We start from the raw sequence: 18,951 nt of genomic DNA on the forward strand, positions 1-18,951 counted from the left end.
ATCTCTCCCACTCCTTCCCCTCTTCCAGACATCCCTGACATTCCTCTCCCCTCTCCTATTTCCCAATCCTTTATTTCTCCCACAGGAAAGAAAACAAAGCTGGGACATGGAACAGAATCTGTTTTCCCACTGACAATTCCCAATTTTCTGCCAGGAAAAATCCAGATTCCCTGGACTGGGTCTCTCCCACTCCTTCCTCCCTTCCAGACATTCCTCTCCCCTCTGCTATTTCCCAGTCCTTAATTTCTCCCACCCCCTGGTCCCATCCATTACTGGGACACAGAACAAGATCCGTTTTCCTCCTGACAATTCCCAGTTTTCTGCCAGATATTCCCTATTTTTTCCCAGATTTCCTGGACTGGATCTCTCCCACTCCTTCTCCTCTTCCAGGCTGGATTCATCCCCATCTTTCTGGATGTTCCTCTCCCCTCTCCTATTTCCCAATCCTTTATTTCTCCCACCCCCTGGTCCCATCCATTACTGGGACACACAACAGGATCTGTTTTCCCACTGACAATTCCCAATTTTCTGCCAGGAAAAACCCAGATTCCCTGGACTGGGTCTCTCCCACTCCTTCCTCCCTTCCAGACATTCCTCTCCCCTCTCCTATTTCCCAATCCTTTATTTCTCCCACAGGGAAGAAAACAAAGCTGGGACACTGAACAGGATCTGTTTTCCTGCTGACAATTCCCAATTTCCTGCCAGAAATTCCCTATTTTTTCCCAGATTCCCTGGACTGGATCTCTCCCACTTCTTCCCTTCTTCCAGGCTGGATTCATCCCCATCTTCCTGGATGTTCCTCTCTCCTATTCTAATTCCTGATCCTTCATTTCTCCCACAGAAATCAAGGACAGAACCCCTTGGCTCTGTCCATAGGAACAGGATCTGTTTTCCCACTGACAATTCCCAATTTTCTGCCAGGAAAATCCCAGAGTCCCTGGACTGGATCTCTCCCACTCCTTCCCCTCTTCCAGGCTGGATTCAGCCCCTCTTCCAGACATCCCTGACATTCCTCTCCCCTATTTTATTTCCCAATCCTTCATTTCTCCCACAGAAATCAAGGACAGAACCCCCTGGTCCCATCCATTACTGGGACATGGAACAGGATCTGTTTTCCCACTGACAATTCCCAATTTTCTGCCAGGAAAAACCCAGATTCCCGGGACTGGATCTCTCCCACTCCTTCCCCTCCTCCAGACATTCCTCTCCCCTATTTTATTTCCCAATCCTTTATTTCTCCCACAGGGAAGAAAACAAAGCTGTGGCACAGAACAGGATCTGTTTTCCCACTGACAATTCCCAATTTTCTGCCAGGAAAATCCCAGATTCCCTGGACTGGGTCTCTCCCACTCCTTCCTCCCTTCCAGACATTCCTCTCCCCTCTCCTATTTCCCAATCCTTAATTTCTCCCACCCCCTGGTCCCATCCATTACTGGGACACAGAACAGGATCCGTTTTCCTCCTGACAATTCCCAGTTTTCTGCCAGATATTCCCTATTTTTTCCCAGATTTCCTGGACTGGATCTCTCCCACTCCTTCTCCTCTTCCAGGCTGGATTCATCCCCATCTTTCTGGATGTTCCTCTCCCCTATCCTATTTCCCAATCCTTTATTTCTCCGACCCCCTGGTCCCATCCATTACTGGGACACAGAGCAGGATCTGTTTTCCCACTGACAATTCCCAATTTTCTGCCAGGAAAATCCCAGATTCCCTGGACTGGATCTCTCCCACTCCTTCCTCCCTTCCAGACATTCCTCTCCCCTCTTCTATTTCCCAATCCTTTATTTCTCCACAGGGAAGAAAACAAAGCTGTGGCACAGAACAGGATCTGTTCTCCCCCTGACAATTCCCAATTTCCTGCCAGGAAAATCCCAGATTCCCTGGACTGGATCTCTCCCACTCCTTCCCCTCCTCCAGACATTCCTCTCCCCTGTTTTATTTCCCAATCCTTTATTTCTCCACAGGGAAGAAAACAAAGCTGTGACACAGAACAGGATCCCTTTTCCCACTGACAATTCCCAATTTTCTGCCAGGAAAAACCCAGATTCCCGGGACTGGGTCTCTCCCACTCCTTCCTCCCTTCCAGACATTCCTCTCCCCTCTCCTATTTCCCAGTCCTTAATTTCTCCCACCCCCTGGTCCCATCCATTACTGGGACACAGAACAGGATCCGTTTTCCTCCTGACAATTCCCAGTTTTCTGCCAGATATTCCCTATTTTTTCCCAGATTTCCTGGACTGGATCTCTCCCACTCCTTCTCCTCTTCCAGGCTGGATTCATCCCCATCTTTCTGGATTTTCCTCTCCCCTATTCTATTTCCCAATCCTTTATTTCTCCCACCCCCTGGTCCCATCCATTACTGGGAAACACAACAGGATCTGTTTTCCCATTGACAATTCCCAATTTTCTGCCAGGAAAATCCCAGATTCCCTGGACTGGATCTCTCCCACTCCTTCCCCTCTTCCAGGCTGGATTCAGCCCCTCTTCCAGACATCCCTGACATTCCTCTCCCCTATTTTATTTCCCAATCCTTCATTTCTCCCACAGAAATCAAGGACAGAACCCCCTGGTCCCATCCATTACTGGGACACAGAGCAGGATCTGTTTTCCCACTGACAATTCCCAATTTTCTGCCAGGAAAAATCCAGATTCCCTGGACTGGGTCTCTCCCACTCCTTCCTCCCTTCCAGACATTCCTCTCCCCTGTTTTATTTCCCAATCCTTTATTTCTCCACAGGGAAGAAAACAAAGCTGTGGCACAGAACAGGATCTATTTTCCCACTGACAATTCCCAATTTTCTGCCAGGAAAAACCCAGATTCCCGGGACTGGATCTCTCCCACTCCTTCCCCTCCTCCAGACATTCCTCTCCCCCCTCCTATTTCCCAATCCTTTATTTCTCCCACCCCCTGGTCCCATCCATTACTGGGACACAGAACAGGATCCGTTTTCCTGCTGACAATTCCCAATTTCCTGCCAGATATTCCCTATTTTTTCCCAGATTTCCTGGACTGGATCTCTCCCACTCCTTCCCCTCTTCCAGGCTGGATTCATCCCCATCTTTCTGGATTTTCCTCTCTCCTAATTCCTGATCCCTCATTTCTCCCACAGAAATCAAGGACAGAACCCCTTGGCTCTGTCCATAGGAATAGGATCTGTTTTCCCACTGACAATTCCCAATTTTCTGCCAGGAAAATCCCAGATTCCCTGGACTGGATCTCTCCCACTCCTTCCCCTCTTCCAGGCTGGATTCAGCCCCTCTTCCAGACATCCCTGACATTCCTCTCCCCTATTTTATTTCCCAATCCTTCATTTCTCCCACAGAAATCAAGGACAGAACCCCCTGGTCCCATCCATTCCTGGGACACAGAACAGGATCTGTTTTCCCCCTGACAATTCCCAATTTTCTGCCAGGAAAATCCCAGATTCCCTGGACTGGATCTCTCCCACTCCTTCCCCTCCTCCAGACATTCCTCTCCCCTCTTCTCTTTCCCAATCCTTTATTTCTCCCACAGGGAAGAAAACAAAGCTGTGACACAGAACAGGATCTGTTCTCCCCCTGACAATTCCCAATTTTCTGCCAGATATTCCCCATTTTTTCCCAGATATCTGGGACTGGATCCCTCCCCCTCCTTGCCCTCTCCCAGGCTGGAATCCCATCAGAATTCCATCTTTGGAGCCTGGCCCTTCTCCCTGGCAGCTTTTCCTCCCACGTCATTTGTTTGGGAGCTCCTGCTGCTCCCGCTGACGTCCGTGGGGCCGCGTCAGGCGAGGGAAGCGCGGCCCAAATTTGGGAATTTGGGATTTGGGATCAGCACTTCAGCACTCTCAGCTCCAGGGTTTGTTGTTCCCCCCCTGCTGTGCTCAGCACAATATTTTTCTTTCTCTTCAGGAAGCGTTTTGCTGCTAAAGTTGGGATTTTGCGCCAGAATTCTTTTTAAATTTGAATTTTTTCCCCTCCCCATTTCAGCCTCTCCAAAGCAGCTCTGGCCCCTTTGGGAAAGGGAAAAAAAAAAATTCCTTTGGCTCCCAAAAAATTTGGGAGTTTTGAGTGCTGAGGGGGAACTGGGGCACTTTGGGGGGGGTTCAGAAGGTTTGTGGGGGAGGAAAGGAGAATTGGGGACTTCAAATGTCTGGGAAAGGGGGATTGAAAAATAGAAGGGTGAAAAAAGGGGATTGAAAAGGGAGGGAAAAAATAAAGGGGATAAAAAAGGGGATGAAAATGGAGGGGGAAAAAAGTGGGATAAAAAAGGGAGGTAAAAAAAAGGGAGAAAAAGGAGGTAAAAAATAAAGGGGGATAAAAAAGGAGGTAAAAAATAAAGGGAGATAAAAAAGGGGATGAAAATGGAGGGGGAAAAAGTGGGATAAAAAAGAGAGGTAAAAAATAAAGGGGATAAAAATAAAAAGGGATAAAAAATAAAGGGGATAAAAAATGGAGGTAAAAAATAAAGGGGGATAAAAATAAATCCCAATTAAAAATAAATGGGGATTAAAAGGGGATAAAAGGGGGGTAAAAAATAAAGGGGGATAAAAAAGGGGGATAAAATAAGGGGATAAAAAGGGGAATAAAAAATAAAGGAGATAAAAAATAAAGGGGATAAAAAATAAAGGGGATAAAAATAAAAAGGCATAAAAAAATAAAGGGAGATAAAAAATGGGAGGTAAAAAATTAGGGGGATAAAAATAAATGACAATTAAAAATAAATGGGAATTAAAAGGGGATAAAAGGGGGGTAAAAAATAAAGGGGGATAAAAAAGGGGGATAAAATAAGGGGATAAAAAGGGGAATAAAAAATAAAGGGGAATAAAAATGGATGGAAAAAAAAGGGGGATAAAAAAGGGAGGTAAAAAATAAAGAGGGATAAGAATAAATGGCAATTAAAAATAAATGGGAATTAAAAGGGGATAAAAGGGGAATAAAAAATAAAGGGGGATAAAAAAGGGGATGAAAATAGAGGGGGAAAAAAGAGAGGTAAAAAATAAAGGGGACAAAAATAAAAAGGCATAAAAAATAAAGGGAGATAAAAAATGGTGGTAAAAAATAAAGGGGGATAAAAAAAGGGGGATAAAATAAGGGGATAAAAAGGGGAATAAAAAATAAAGGAGATAAAAAATAAAGGGGATAAAAAATAAAGGGGATAAAAATAAAAAGGCATAAAAAAATAAAGGGAGATAAAAAATGGGAGGTAAAAAATTAGGGGGATAAAAATAAATGACAATTAAAAATAAATGGGAATTAAAAGGGGATAAAAGGGGGGTAAAAAATAAAGGGGGATATAAAAAAGGGGGATAAAATGGGGAATAAAAAATAAAGGGGAATAAAAATGAATGGAAAAAAAAGGGGGATAAAAAAGGGAGGTAAAAAATAAAGGGGGATAAAAAATAAAGGGGGATAAAAATGGATGGGGGAAAAAAGGGGGGATAAAAAAACGGGGATAAAATAAGGGGATAAAAAGGGGAATAAAAAATAAAGGGAGATAAAAAATAAAGGGGGATAAAAATGGATAGGGAAAAAAGGGGGATAAAAATAAAGGGGGATAAAAAGAAATCAACAGGAAAAAAAAAAAATCAGATTACAGAGGCCCCAGCAGAAGGCCAGGGACACTGGGAGATGCTGGAAAATCCCGAAGTGAGGATCCCACCCGGGGCTTTCACCTCCTGGAGGAGCAGAGCAGGAGCTGCTCCCGGGCCAGGTGTGCTCAGAGGCTCCTTTGTCCCACCTGTGCCACCTCTCCTTGCACAGCCCAGGTGTCACCAGGTGTCACTGAGGCGATTATGCCGAATTTTAGCTGCCCACGGAGTAATTTGGGACAATTTTTAGCATCCCCAGGGGCATTTGGAGAGCCCAGGGTGGCCCTGGTGGTGATTTTCCCAGGTCAGGTGTGGCTCAGGTGACACCTTTGAAAGGGCTGGAGGAGAACAATTCCAAATTTCCCATTTTCCCCTTCCTTCTTGTTAGAAAAAAAAAGGATTTTTTGTGTTTTTTGTTTCAGCTCTGAAGCAAATGGAACCTGAGGAGGGGTTGGGAAAAATCCAGGTACAGGTGGGACACACCTGAGGAGGGATGGACTGGAGCTGTCACAGCCTGGGGCTCATTTTGCCTTTGGGGGAGAAATCCCAGCCTGGTTCTGATCCACAGGGAAAAACAGGGAATTCCAGGGAAAATCAGGGAATTCACAGGGAATCCACAGGGAAAATCAGGAATTCCACAGAGAAAATCAGGGAATTTCAGGGGAATCCACAGGAAAATCAGGGAATTCCACAGGGAAAATCAGGGAATTCCAGGGAATCCACAGGAAAATCAGGGAATTCCACAGGGAAAATCAGGGAATTTCAGGGAAAATCAGGGAATCCACAGGGAAAATCAGGGAATTCCAGGGAAAATCAGGGAATTCCAGGGAATCCACAGGGAAAATCAGGGAATTCCAGGGAATCCACAGGAAAATCAGGGAATTCCAGGGAAAATCAGGGAATCCACAGGGAAATCAGGGAATTCCAGGGAAAATCAGGAAAAATCAGGGAATCCACAGGGAAATCAGGGAATTCACAGGGAAAATCAGGGAATTTCAGGGAAAACCAGGGAATCCACGGGGAAAATCAGGGAATTCCAGGGAAAATCAGGGAATTCCAGGGAATCCACAGGGAAAATTAGGGAATTCCAGGGAATCCACAGGGAAATCAGGGAATTTCAGGGAAAATCAGGGAATTCCAGGGAATCCACAGGAAAATCAGGGAATTCCAGGGAATCCACAGGGAATTTCAGGGAATTTCATGGCTTCTAAAATCCATTTTAAAAAAATAATAAAGATTGGATCAATAAATCACAAAATTGCCCCATCAATAAAGGGCTCCAAGGCCCCCGATCCCACTGAGGGGTTGTTCCCGTTTGGGATCAGGGACATTAAAATGGGAAAAATAAAAAATTAAAATCCCCCACAAATAATAGGCTCTGAGGGTCCTGATCCTGAGCTGAGCCACACAAATCCTTCCGGAGGAGAAAAAAAAAAAAATCAGATTTTTGGGGGAAAAAATGCAGGTTTTGGGGAAAAAATGCAGATTTTGGGGGAAAAAATGCAGGTTTTGGGGGGAAAAAAAGCAGATTTTGGGGGGAAAAAAAAGCAGATTTTGTCCCTGTCCCTCTGTCCCTATCCCTGTCCCCCTGTCCCTGTCCCCCTGTCCCTGTCCCTGTCCCCCTGTCCCTGTCCCCCTGTCCCTGTCCCTGTCCCTATCCCTCTGTCCCTGTCGCTGTCCCTATCCCCCTGTCCCTCTATCCCTATCCCTGTCCCCCTGTCCCTGTCCCTCTGTCCCTATCCCCCTGTCCCCCTGTCCCTGTCCCTATCCCCCTATCCCTGTTCCCCTGTCCCTATCCCCCTGTCCCTCTGTCCCTGTCCCCCTGTCCCTGTCCCTCTGTCCCTATCCCTGTCCCCCTGTCCCTGTCCCTATCCCCCTGTCCCTCTCCCCCTGTCCCTGTCCCCCTGTCCCTGTCCCCCTGTCCCTCTGTCCCTGTCCCCCTGCCCCTGTCCCTCTGTCCCTGTCCCCCTGTCCCTGTCCCTCTGTCCCTATCCCTGTCCCTCTGTCCCTGTCCCTCTGTCCCTGTCCCTGTCCCTATCCCCCTGTCCCTCTATCCCTATCCCTGTCCCCCTGTCCCTGTCCCTCTGTCCCTATCCCCCTGTCCCCCTGTCCCTGTCCCTATCCCCCTATCCCTGTTCCCCTGTCCCTATCCCCCTGTCCCCGTCCCTCTGTCCCTCTGTCCCTGTCCCCCTGTCCCTGTCCCCCTGTCCCTGTCCCCCTGTCCCTCTGTCCCTGTCCCCCTGCCCCTGTCCCTCTGTCCCTGTCCCTCTGTCCTTGTCCCTCTGTCCCTATCCCCCTGTCCCTATCCCTGTCCCCCTGTCCCTATCCCTGTCCCTCTGTCCCTGTCCCTGTCCCCCTGTCCCTGTCCCCCTGTCCCCCTGTCCCTGTCCCTATCCCCCTGTCCCTGTCCCTCTGTCCCTATCCCCCTGTCCCTGTCCCTATCCCTGTCCCTGTCCCTGTCCCCCTGTCCCCCTGTCCCCCTGTCCCTGTCCCTCTGTCTCCCCCAGGTCCCCCCGATCCTCCCCCGGTAACCGCCCCCTCCCCACCCCCTCCACCCCCGCGCTGTGACGTCACCGCGCTGAGCTCAGCCGCTATTACCATACCGTTCATTTGCATTCCCTCATTTGCATGCGGCGCGGCCCAATGGAACGCCGCGGCCGCGCCGTGACGTCACGCGCGAGCCCCCCCCTATATAACCCGGTCGCGCAGGCGGCAGCGCCAGTCCGAGCGCCGCGGAGCCGCCGAGAGGTCGCGGGTGTCGCCGCGTCCCCGCCGGGATGAGCCACCGCCACAGCCAACGCCGCGGCCCCCGGGCCGACATGGCGCCCGAGATCGCCGCCGCCGTGGGCTTCGTGTCCGGCCTGCTGCGGACGCGGGGCTGCGTCAGCGAGCAGCAGCTGCAGGTGTTCAGCGGGGCGCTGCGGGAGGCGCTCACAGGTGAGCTCGGGGCGAGGGCGGGCGCGGCCGCAGGAGCCCGCTGGTGGCCGGGCTCTTCTGGTGGCCCTCGGGGCAAGGGGGACGCTGGAGTGCCCCTTCCGTGTGCCTTCCATGACCTGCGGCGCTTCGAGTGCACCCTTGTGCGCCTTCCGGGTCCTGGTGGCTCTTTGAGTGTCCCCTGTGCTCCTTCCAGGACCCGGAGTCCTTTTTAGTGTCCCCTGTTCTCCTTCCAGGACCTGGGGTCCTTTTCGTGTCCCCTGTGCTCCTTCCAGGACCCAAGGTCCTTTTTAGTGTCCCCTGCGCTCCTTCCAGGACCTAGGGTCCTTTTTAGTGTCCCCTGCGCTCCTTCCAGGACCTAGGGTCCTTTTTAGTGTCCCCTGCGCTCCTTCCAGGACCTGGGGTCCTTTTTCGTGTCCCCTGTTCTCCTTCCAGGACCCGGGGTCCTTTTTAGTGTCCCCTGTGCTCCTTCCAGGACCTGGTGACCGTCCCGAATACTCCCCGTTGTTGCTCCGAGGACCTGGTGTCCCGCGACGTAGTGTCCCCTCCCGAGTGGCCCCGGTGTCACTGCTGGCTCCTGCTGTCCCCTCCCGAGTGGCCCCGGTGTCCCCTCCAGTACCGGGTGTCCCCTCGGGGGTGCCCTCCGTGTTCCTTCCAGGACCTGATGTCCCTTCCCGTGTCCCCTCCAGGACCTGATGTCCCCCCCACTCCGAGTACCCCCCGTGTCCCCTCGGGGCTGTCCCGTGCCATTCTCGCTGCCGCCTGTCCCTTTGTCCCTTTGTGTCCCGGCTGTCCCTCCCGGGGCCGTCCCCGGTGCCACCCGTGCCGGTGTCACCGCGCCTGGCCCTCCCTGGGCGGTGCGGGGGTCCCTCCCTGCCGGCCCGGGGCTCTTATCAGCCGCAGGAGGGGTGGCCGGGCTGTGATAAGGGGGAGCAGCGGGCTCGGCTGGCTCTGCTGCGGGTGGGGGAGCTTTGGGGTGCCCTGTGTGCCCCCAGCACCCCCCTTGTCCTGCCGGGGCTTTTGGGGTGGGCAGGGGCTGGCAGCACTTCCCTGTCCCCCTGGAAAAGGGATTTGGGTCCCAGCTCTGGTCAGAACTTTTGCCCGGTTCAATTCCTGCTCTGCCCGGTTCCCTTTGTGCTCCCAGCGTTCAGGGAGGCTCTGCCCAGGGGTTTGTTGGGATTTGGCTTTTAAATCCCGAATTTAGCGGCAGCTAAAGTCCCTAAACCCCACCTGCCTGCTGAGAGGAGCACTATGAACACCTCTGAGAAACATTTCAAAGGGTTTTCTTTAGGATTTGGCCTTTAAACCTCGAATTTAGTGGCACCTAAACCCCACCTGCCTGTGGGATATCCCTGCTCACTGCTCTTCCTTCCCACTCCAAACACCACTGAGAAAAAAGAGTTTTCTTTAGGATTTGGCCTTTAAACCTCTAATTTAGTGGCAGCTGAAGGGCCTAAACCAAACCTGCCTGCTGAGAGGAGCACTATGAACAGCTCTGAGAAACCCTTCAAAGGATTTCTTTAGGATTTCACCTTTAAACCTCGAATTTAGTGGCAGCTAAAGTCCCTAAACCCCACTCGCCTGTGGGATATCCCTGCTCACAGCTCTCCCTTCCCAGAGCACTCCAAACACCTCTGAGAAACCCTTCAAAGGATTTTCTTTAGGATTTGGCCTTTAAACTCTGAATTTAGTGGCACCTAAACCCCACCTGCCTGTGGGATATCCCTGCTCACGGCTCTTCCTTCCCAGAGCACTCCAAACACCACTGAGAAAAAAAGGGTTTTCTTTAGGATTTGGCCTTTAAACCCTGAATTTAATGGGAGCTAAAGTCCCTAAACCAAACCTGCCTGCTGGGGAGGAGCACTACAGACACCTCTGAGAAACCCTTCAAGGGGTTTTCTTTAGGGTTTCACCTTTAAACCTCGAATTTAGTGACAGCTAAAGTCCCTAAACCCCACTCGCCTGTGGGATATCCCTGCTCACGGCTCTTCCTTCCCAGAGCACTCCAAACACCTCTGAGAAAAAAGGGTTTTCTTTAGGATTTGGCCTTTAAACCCCGAATTCAGCGGCAGCTGAAGGGCCTAAACCAAACCTGCCTGCTGAGAGGAGCACTATGAACACCTCTGAGAAACCCTTCAGAGGGTTTTCTTTAGGATTTCACCTTTAAACCTCAAATTTAGTGACAGCTAAAGTCCCTAAACCCCACCTGCCTGTGGGATATCCCTGCTCACAGCTCTTCCTTCCCAGAGCACTCCAAACACCACTGAGAAAAAAAGGGTTTTCTTTAGGATTTGGCCTTTAAACCCCGAATTTAATGGGAGCTAAAGGCCCTAAACCAAACCTGCCTGCTGAGAGGAGCACTATGAACACCTCTGAGAAACCCTTCAGAGGGTTTTCTTTAGGGTTTGGCCTTTAAACCTCAAATTTAGTGGCACTTAAAGGGCCCCACCTAACTGCTGGGAAGGAGCCTTACCTGGGATGCCCTTTCTCACTGGGTTTTCTTTAAGATTTCACCTTCAAACTCTGAATTTAATGGGAGCTAAAGGCCCTAAACCCCACCTACTTTCAGGATATCCTTTCTCACCTCTCTTTTCCCTCCCCAGAGCACTACAGACACCACTGAGAAAAAAGGGTTTTCTATAGGATTTCACCTTCAAACCCCAAATTCAGTGATATCTAAAGCCCCAAACCCCTTTCTCACCTCTCTTTTCCGTCCGCAGAGCACTACAGACACCACTGGTTCCCCAAGAAACCCTTAAAAAGGAAACCCTTAAAAGGCTTTTATATAGGATTTCACCTTCAAACTCTGAATTTAATGGGAGCTCAAGCCCCCAAACCCCTTTCTCACCTCTCTTCTCCCTCCCCAAAGCACTACAGACACCACTGGTTACCTGAGAAACCCTTAAAAGGGAAACCCTTAAAAGGGTTTTCTATAGGATTTCACCTTCAAACCCCGAATTTAATGGGAGCTCAAGCCCCTAAACCCCACCTACTTTCAGGATATCCTTTCTCACCCCTTTTTTCCCTCCCCAGAGCACTACAGACACCACTGGTTACCCAAGAAAACCTTAAAAGGGAAACCCTTAAAAGGTTTTTCTACAGAATTTCACCTTCAAACTCTGAATTTAATGGGAGCTAAAGGTCCTAAACCCCTTTCTCACTGTTTTCCCTCCCCAGAGCACTACAAACAGCACTGAGAAAAAAGGGTTTTCTTTAGGATTTGGCCTTTAAACTCTGAATTTAATGGGAGTTAAAGGTCCTAAACCCCTTTCTCACCCCTTTTTTCTCTCTCCAGAGCACTACAGACACCACTGGTTACCCGAGAAACCCTTAAAAGGGAAACCCTCAGAAGGGTTTTCTATAGGATTTCACCTTCAAACTCTGAATTTAGTGGGAGCTCAAGCCCCTAAACCCCACCTACTTTCAGGATATCCTTTCTCACCCCTTTTTTCCCTCCCCAGAGCACTACAGACACCACTGGTTACCCAAGAAAACCTTAAAAGGGAAACCCTTAAAAGGCTTTTCTACAGAATTTCACCTTCAAACTCTGAATTTAATGGGAGCTAAAGGTCCTAAACCCCTTTCTCACTGCTCTTCTCCCTCCGCAGAGCACTGAGAAACCCTTCCAAGGGTGTTCCTTAGGATTTCACCTTCAAACTCTGAATTTAGTGGGAGCTCCAGCCCCAAACCCCTTTCTCACTGCTTTTTTCCCTCTCCAGAGCACTACAGACACCACTGGTTCCCCGACAAGCCCTCCAAAGGGAAACCCTTAAAAGGGTTTTCTATAGGATTTCACCTTCAAACCCCGAATTTAATGGGAGTTAAAGGTCCTAAACCCCTTTCTCACCCCTTTTTTCCCTCCGCAGAGCACTACAGACACCACTGGTTCCCCGAGCAGCCCTCCAAAGGCTCCGCCTACCGCTGCATCCGCATCAACGAGCGCATGGACCCTCTGCTGAGCCGGGCGGCGGGGCGGGGCGGGCTGGCCCTGCCCCAGCTGTTCCAGCTGTTGCCGCGCCAGCTGACGCTCTGGGTGGATCCCTTCGAGGTCTCGTACCGCATCGGCGAGGACGGCTCCATCTGCGTCCTCTACCAGGCCACCAAAGCCCCCAGCCCCTACGGAGGGGTGCTCACCTGTAAGAACCAGATGATGCTGGGCAGGAGCAGCCCTTCTAAAAACTGCATCGTGACTGTCTCCAGTTAAGAAAAAAAAACACCCAAAAAACCCCACAAAACACGACAAAAACAAAAAAAAAATAATTTCTCCTCCTTGTCCTTACACTGCCGAGACACAGGCTGCTGTAATACCTCGAGCTGAGGATCTGTTTTTAAGATGAAGAGCTATTTATATTTTTTAAAAAAAAGAAAAAAAACCTCCAGAAAATCCAAAATTAAAATTTCGGGCGCCGCCCCGAGCCGAGGCGACGCCCCCGGTGCCTTTTCTAAAGCTGCTGCAGCCTTGTGAGTTTTTATTTTAATTTTTATTGTATTATTGTCATTGTGAAGCTGAGATCAGCCTGGTTCAGTGCTGGGTGATGATTTTGGGGCTGGTTCCGCTCACCTTGGATCAGGGGGTGAAGCCAGTCTGGGCAGTGTGGCTGCAATGTCACCCTGTCACCCCCCTGTTGTCACCTCTGCTGCTGCTGCCTCTCCAGGTGTGGGTTTGGGGGTGGATTTGGTGTCACCTTGGGGCTGGGGACATTGGGGACATTGGGGTGGCTCTCCTGGTCGTGCTGCAGCCCTGCCCTGTTGGGTGACCCTGGGTGACATTGGGGACACTGGGGACATTGGGGTGGCTCTCCTGGATGTGCTGCAGCCCTGCCCTGCCCTGTTGGGTGACCCTGGGGGACGCTGGGGACATTGGGGTGGCTCTCCTGGTTGTGCTGCAGCTCTGCCCTGTTGGGTGACACTGGGGACACTGAGGTCACCCTCCAGGTCATGCTGCAGCCCTGCCCTGTTGGGGACATTGGGGTCACCCTCCTGGACGTGCTGCAGCCCAGCCCTGCCCTGTTGGGTGACACTGGGGACACTGGGGACACTGAGGACATTGGGGACATTGGGGTCACCCTCCTGGATGTGCTGCAGCCCAGCCCTGCCCGGTTGGGTGACCCTGGGTGACACTGGGGACACTGAGGACATTGGGGTCACCCTGCTGGTCATGCTGCAGCCCTGCCCTGTTGGGTGACCCTGGGGACATTGGGGTGCTGCAGCCCTGCCCTGCCCTGTTGGGTGACCCTGGGGGACACTGGGGACATTGGGGTCACCCTCCTGGATGTGTGCAGCTCTGCCCTGCCCTGTAGGGTGGCCCTGGGGACATTGGGGTCACCCTCTTGGATGTGCTGCAGCCCAGCCCTGCCCGGTTGGGTGACCCTGGGGACATTGGGGACATTGGGGTCACCCTCCTGGACGTGCTGCAGCCCTGCCCTGTTGGGAGACCCTGGGGACATTGGGGACATTGGGGTCACCCTCCTGGACGTGCTGCAGCCCTGCCCTGTTGGGAGACCCTGGGGACATTGGGGACATTGGGGTCACCCTCCTGGTCGTGCTGCAGCTCTGCCCTGCCCTGTTGGGTGACCTTGGGGACATTGGGGACACTGAGGACATTTGGGTCACCCTGTTGGTCATGCTGCAGCCCTGCCCTGCCCTGTTGGGTGACCCTGGGGACACTGGGGACATTGGGGTGCTGCGGCCCTGCCCTATCCCAACCCCTGGAAGGGCTCCCCTGGGATATGGAGCAGGGCAGGGATATCTGGGAGTGTCCCCAGGGTGACCCTGGTGGCACTGAGGGGACATTCCTGCTGCTGTCACCACCCCAGGCCAGCTGTGCCTTTCCTGCTGCCTCCCCTCGGGGTCCTAAAATTCAGATTTTTTTGGTTTTTAATTTTTTTTTGCAAGTCCAGAGCTGGGAAATCAACCTGGATTCTCAAATATTTTTATTTTTATTTAAATATCAGACTGTTTGTGCTCGAGACCAGAGCAGAGCCTGGCCTTGCCTCACTTCTCCCTTCTAAAATTCAGATTTTTTTTGGTTTTTAATTTTTTTTTTTGCAAGTCCAGAACTGTAAAATCAGCCTGGATTCTCAAATATTTATATTTAAATTTTTATTTAAATATCAGACTGTTTGTGCCTGAGACCAGAGCAGAGCCTGGGCTTGGATCATTCCCTCTTCACTGGAATTTCTCTCCCTTCTAAAATTCAGATTTTTGGGCTTTTTGCAAGTCCAGAACTGGGAAATCAACCTCAATCCTCAAATATTTTAATTTTTATTTAAATATCAGATTGTGCCTGGGACCAGAGCAGAGCCTGGCCCTGCCTCACTTCTCCCTTCTAAAATTCAGATTTTTTGGGGTTTTTAAAATTTTTTTTTGCAAGTCCAGAACTGTAAAATCAGCCTGGATTCTCAAATCCTTTCTTCCTTCCTTCCTTTCTTCTTCCCTTCCCTTCCCTTCCCTTCCCTTCCCTTCCCTTCCCTTCCCTTCCCTTCCCTTCCCTTCCCTTCCCTTCCCTTCCCTTCCCTTCCCTTCCCTTCCCTTCCCTTCCCTTCCCTTCCCTTCCCTTCCCTTCCCTTCCCTTCCCTTCCCTTCCCTTCCCTTCCCTTCCCTTCCCTTCCCTTCCCTTCCCTTCCCTTCCCTTCCCTTCCCAACCTTCCCAAACCTTCCCAAACCTTCCCAAACCTTCCCAAACCTTCCCTTCCCTTCCCTTCCCAAACCTTCCCTTCCCTTCCCTTCCCTTCCCAAACCTTCCCTTCCCTTCCCAAACCTTCCCTTCCCTTCCCTTCCCTTCCCTTCCCTTCCCTTCCCTTCCCTTCCCTTCCCTTCCCTTCCCTTCCCTTCCCTTCCCTTCCCTTCCCTTCCCTTCCCTTCCCTTCCCTTCCCTTCCCTTCCCTTCCCTTCCCTTCCCTTCCCTTCCCTTCCCTTCCCTTCCCTTCCCTTCCCTTCCCTTCCCTTCCCTTCCCTTCCCTTCCCTTCCCTTCCCTTCCCTTCCCTTCCCTTCCCTTCCCTTCCCTTCCCTTCCCTTCCCTTCCCTTCCCTTCCCTTCCCTTCCCTTCCCTTCCCTTCCCTTCCCTTCCCTTCCCTTCCCTTCCCTTCCCTTCCCTTCCCTTCCCTTCCCTTCCCTTCCCTTCCCTTCCCTTCCCTTCCCTTCCCTTCCCTTCCCTTCCCTTCCCTTCCCTTCCCTTCCCTTCCCTTCCCTTCCCTTCCCTTCCCTTCCCTTCCCTTCCCTTCCCTTCCCTTCCCTTCCCTTCCCTTCCCTTCCCTTCCCTTCCCTTCCCTTCCCTTCCCTTCCCTTCCCTTCCCTTCCCTTCTCGTCCTCAATGGTGTGAGGGCAAAATTTGGGGTTTTCAGGGCAAAATTTGGGATTTTCAGGGCAAAATCTGGAGGGTTCAGAGCAAAATTTGAGGTTTTCAGGGGAAAAATTTGGGCGGTTCATGGCAAAATTTGGGATTTTTGGGGCAAAATTCTGGGGTTCCGAGCAATTTTTGAGGGTTTTCAGGGCAAAATTTGGGGTTTTCAGGGCAGAATTTTCAGGTTGTTCCCTCTGGACTGTCCTTCCTGGATCCCTCTGGAATTATGGGATTGGGGCTCTCTAGAACCTCCCCAGTCCTGCATCCCCTCCTGGTGCCTCGGGAGGGTTTGGGTCTCTGGGATGGGGTTTGGGATTCTGGGATGAGGGTGGGGATCCCCTGGGATGGGAAAAGGGTGTCCCAAAAGATTGGAATTTGGGATTTGGGGATTTGGGATCTTCCTGGCTGGGGTTTTTTTTTGGAATCCCAACTCCTGCATCCCCTCCTGGTGTCCCTGGGAGGGTTTGGATGTCTGGGATGGGGTTTGGGATGTTGGGATGAGGATGTGACAGGGCTGTGAATGTCCCTGTGCCACACTGGGATAGGGAAGGGGTGTCCCCAAGGATTGGAGTTTGGGATTTGAGGATTTGGGATCTTCCTGCCTCGGGATTTTTTTTGGAATTCCAACTCCTGCATCCCCTCCTGGTGCCTCGGGAGGGTTTGGGTCTCTGGGATGGGGTTTGGGATGTTGGGATGAGGGTTTGGGGATCCCCTGGGATGGGAAAAGGGTGTCCCAAAAGATTGGAGTTTGGGATTTTGGGATTTGGGATCTTCCTGGCTGGGGTTTTTTTTTGGAATCCCAACTCCTGCATCCCCTCCTGGTGTCCCTGGGAGGGTTTGGATGTCTGGGATGGGGTTTGGGACGTTGGGATGAGGATGTGACAGGGCTGTGAATGTCCCTGTGCCACACTGGGATAGGGAAGGGGTGTCCCCAAGGATTGGAGTTTGGGATTTGGGGATTTGGCATCTTCCTGCCTCGGGTTTTTTTTTGGAATCCCAATTCCTGCATCCTGGGAGGGTTTGGGTCTCTGGGATGGGGTTTGGGACGTTGGGATGAGGGTGGGGATCCCCTGGGATGGGGAAAGGGTGTCCCAAAAGATTGGAGTTTGGGATTTTGGGAGTCTGAGATTTGGGATCTTCCTGGCTGGGGTTTTTTTTTTTTTTTTGGAATCCCAACTCCTGCATCCCCTCCTGGTGTCCCTGGGAGGGTTTGGGTCTCTGGGATGGGGTTTGGGACGTTGGGATGAGGATGTGACAGGGCTGTGAATGTCCCTGTGCCACCCTGGGGTGGGGAAGGGGTGTCCCCAAGGATTGGAGTTTGGGATTTGAGGATTTGGGATCTTCCTGCCTCGGGTTTTTTTTTTTGGAATTCCAATCCTGCATCCCCTCCTGGTGCCTCAGGAGGATTTGGGTTTCTGGGATGGGGTTTGGGATGTTGGGATGAGGGTGGGGATCCCCTGGGATGGGAAAAAGGGTGTCCCAAAAGATTGGAGTTTGGGATTTGGGGAGTTTGAGATTTGGGATCTTCCTGTCTGGGGCTCCTGCCCGGGGTTTTTTTTTCTTTTTGGAATCCCAAATCCTGCACCTCCTGGTGTCCCTGGGAGGGTTTGGATGTCTGGGATGGGGTTTGGGACGTTGGGATGAGGATGTGACAGGGCTGTGAATGTCCCTGTGCCACCCTGGGGAAGGGTGTCCCCAAGGATTGGAGTTTGGGATTTGGGGATTTGGGATCTTCCTGGATGGGGTTTTTTTTTTTTTGGAATTCCAATCCTGCATCCCCTCCTGGTGCCCTTGGGAGGGTTTGGGTCTCTGGGATGGGGTTTGGGATGTTGGGATGAGGGTGGGGATCCCCTGGGATGGGAAAAGGGTGTCCCAAAAGATTGGAGTTTGGGATTTTGGGAGTCTGAGATTTGGGATCTTCCTGGCTGGGGCTCCTGCCCGGGGTTTTTTTTGGAATCCCAACTCCTGCATCCCCTCCTGGTACCCCTGGGAGGGTTTGGGTCTCTGGGATGGGGTTTGGGATGTTGGGATGAGGGTTTGGGGATCCCCTGGGATGGGAAAAGGGTGTCCCAAAAGATTGGAGTTTGGGATTTTGGGACTTTGAGATTTGGGATCTTCCTGTCTGGGGCTCCTGCCTGGGTTTTTTTTTCTTTTTGGAATCCCAACTCCTGCACCTCCTGGTGTCCCTGGGAGGGTTTGGATGTCTGGGATGGGGTTTGGGATGTTGGGATGAGGATGTGACAGGGCTGTGAATGTCCCTGTGCCACCCTGGGGTGGGGAAGGGTGTCCCCAAGGATTGGAGTTTGGGATTTGAGGATTTGGGATCTTCCTGGCTGGGGTTTTTTTTTTGGAATCCCAACTCCTGCATCCTGGGAGGGTTTGGGTCTCTGGGATGGGGTTTGGGATGTTGGGATGAGGGTGGGGATCCCCTGGGATGGGAAAAGGGTGTCCCAAAAGATTGGAATTTGGGATTTGGGGATTTGGGATCTTCCTGCCTGGGGCTTCTCCCTGGGTTTTTTTTTTCGTTTTGGAATCCCAAATCCTGCACCTCCTGGTGTCCCTGGGAGGGTTTGGGTCTCTGGGATGGGGTTTGGGACGTTGGGATGAGGGTTTGGGGATCCCCTGGGGTGGGGAAGGGGTGTCCCCAAGGATTGGAGTTTGGGATTTTGGGAGTTTGAGATTTGGGATCTTTGAATGTCCCTGTGCCACCCTGGGGAAGGGTGTCCCCAAGGATTGGAGTTTGGGATTTGGGGATTTGGGATCTTCCTGTCTGGGTTTTTTTTTGAATCCCAACTCCTGCATCCTGGGAGGGTTTGGGTCTCTGGGATGGGGTTTGGGATGTTGGGATGAGGGTTTGATGTCCCCGTGCCACCCTGGGATGGGGTGTGTCCCCAAGGATTGGAGTTTGGGATCTTCCCACCTGGCTTCTCCTTGCCTGGAGCTTTGGGGCTGCCCTGACCATGGATTGGGGTTTTTTTTTGGAATCCCAACTCCTCCATCCCCCAGAACCCTGCAGGCTCTGCTTCCCTGCCTGCTCCCAGCACTTTCTATGTGAAATCCTGCCAAAATTCCTTTTTTTCCCCTTTTTTTATAACCACCCCCCA

General features: G+C 51.6%; 1 protein-coding gene across 2 annotated transcripts; it reads left to right on the forward strand.

Annotated features, from left to right (window-relative positions):
• The first annotated feature begins 8,257 nt into the window (after nucleotides 1–8,257).
• BTG2 (BTG anti-proliferation factor 2) lies at nucleotides 8,258–12,951 on the forward strand. 2 transcript variants are annotated; one of them, XM_059867777.1, is made up of 2 exons: nucleotides 8,258–8,507; nucleotides 11,225–12,190. In XM_059867777.1, the coding sequence occupies exons 1-2, from the start codon at nucleotides 8,348–8,350 to the stop codon at nucleotides 11,641–11,643; spliced, it is 579 nt and encodes a 192-aa protein (XP_059723760.1). In that variant the 5' UTR covers nucleotides 8,258–8,347; the 3' UTR covers nucleotides 11,644–12,190. The 2 variants fall into 2 exon arrangements, with proteins under 2 accessions (XP_059723760.1, XP_059723761.1); XM_059867778.1 differs by lacking the exon at nucleotides 11,225–12,190 and adding an exon at nucleotides 12,371–12,951 and having other exon boundaries at nucleotides 8,276–8,507.
• Nucleotides 12,952–18,951: the final 6,000 nt, after the last annotated feature.

The sequence above is a fragment of the Haemorhous mexicanus genome, chromosome 25 (genome assembly GCF_027477595.1).
Source record: "Haemorhous mexicanus isolate bHaeMex1 chromosome 25, bHaeMex1.pri, whole genome shotgun sequence".
In the NCBI taxonomy this organism is placed as follows: Eukaryota; Metazoa; Chordata; class Aves; order Passeriformes; family Fringillidae; genus Haemorhous; species Haemorhous mexicanus.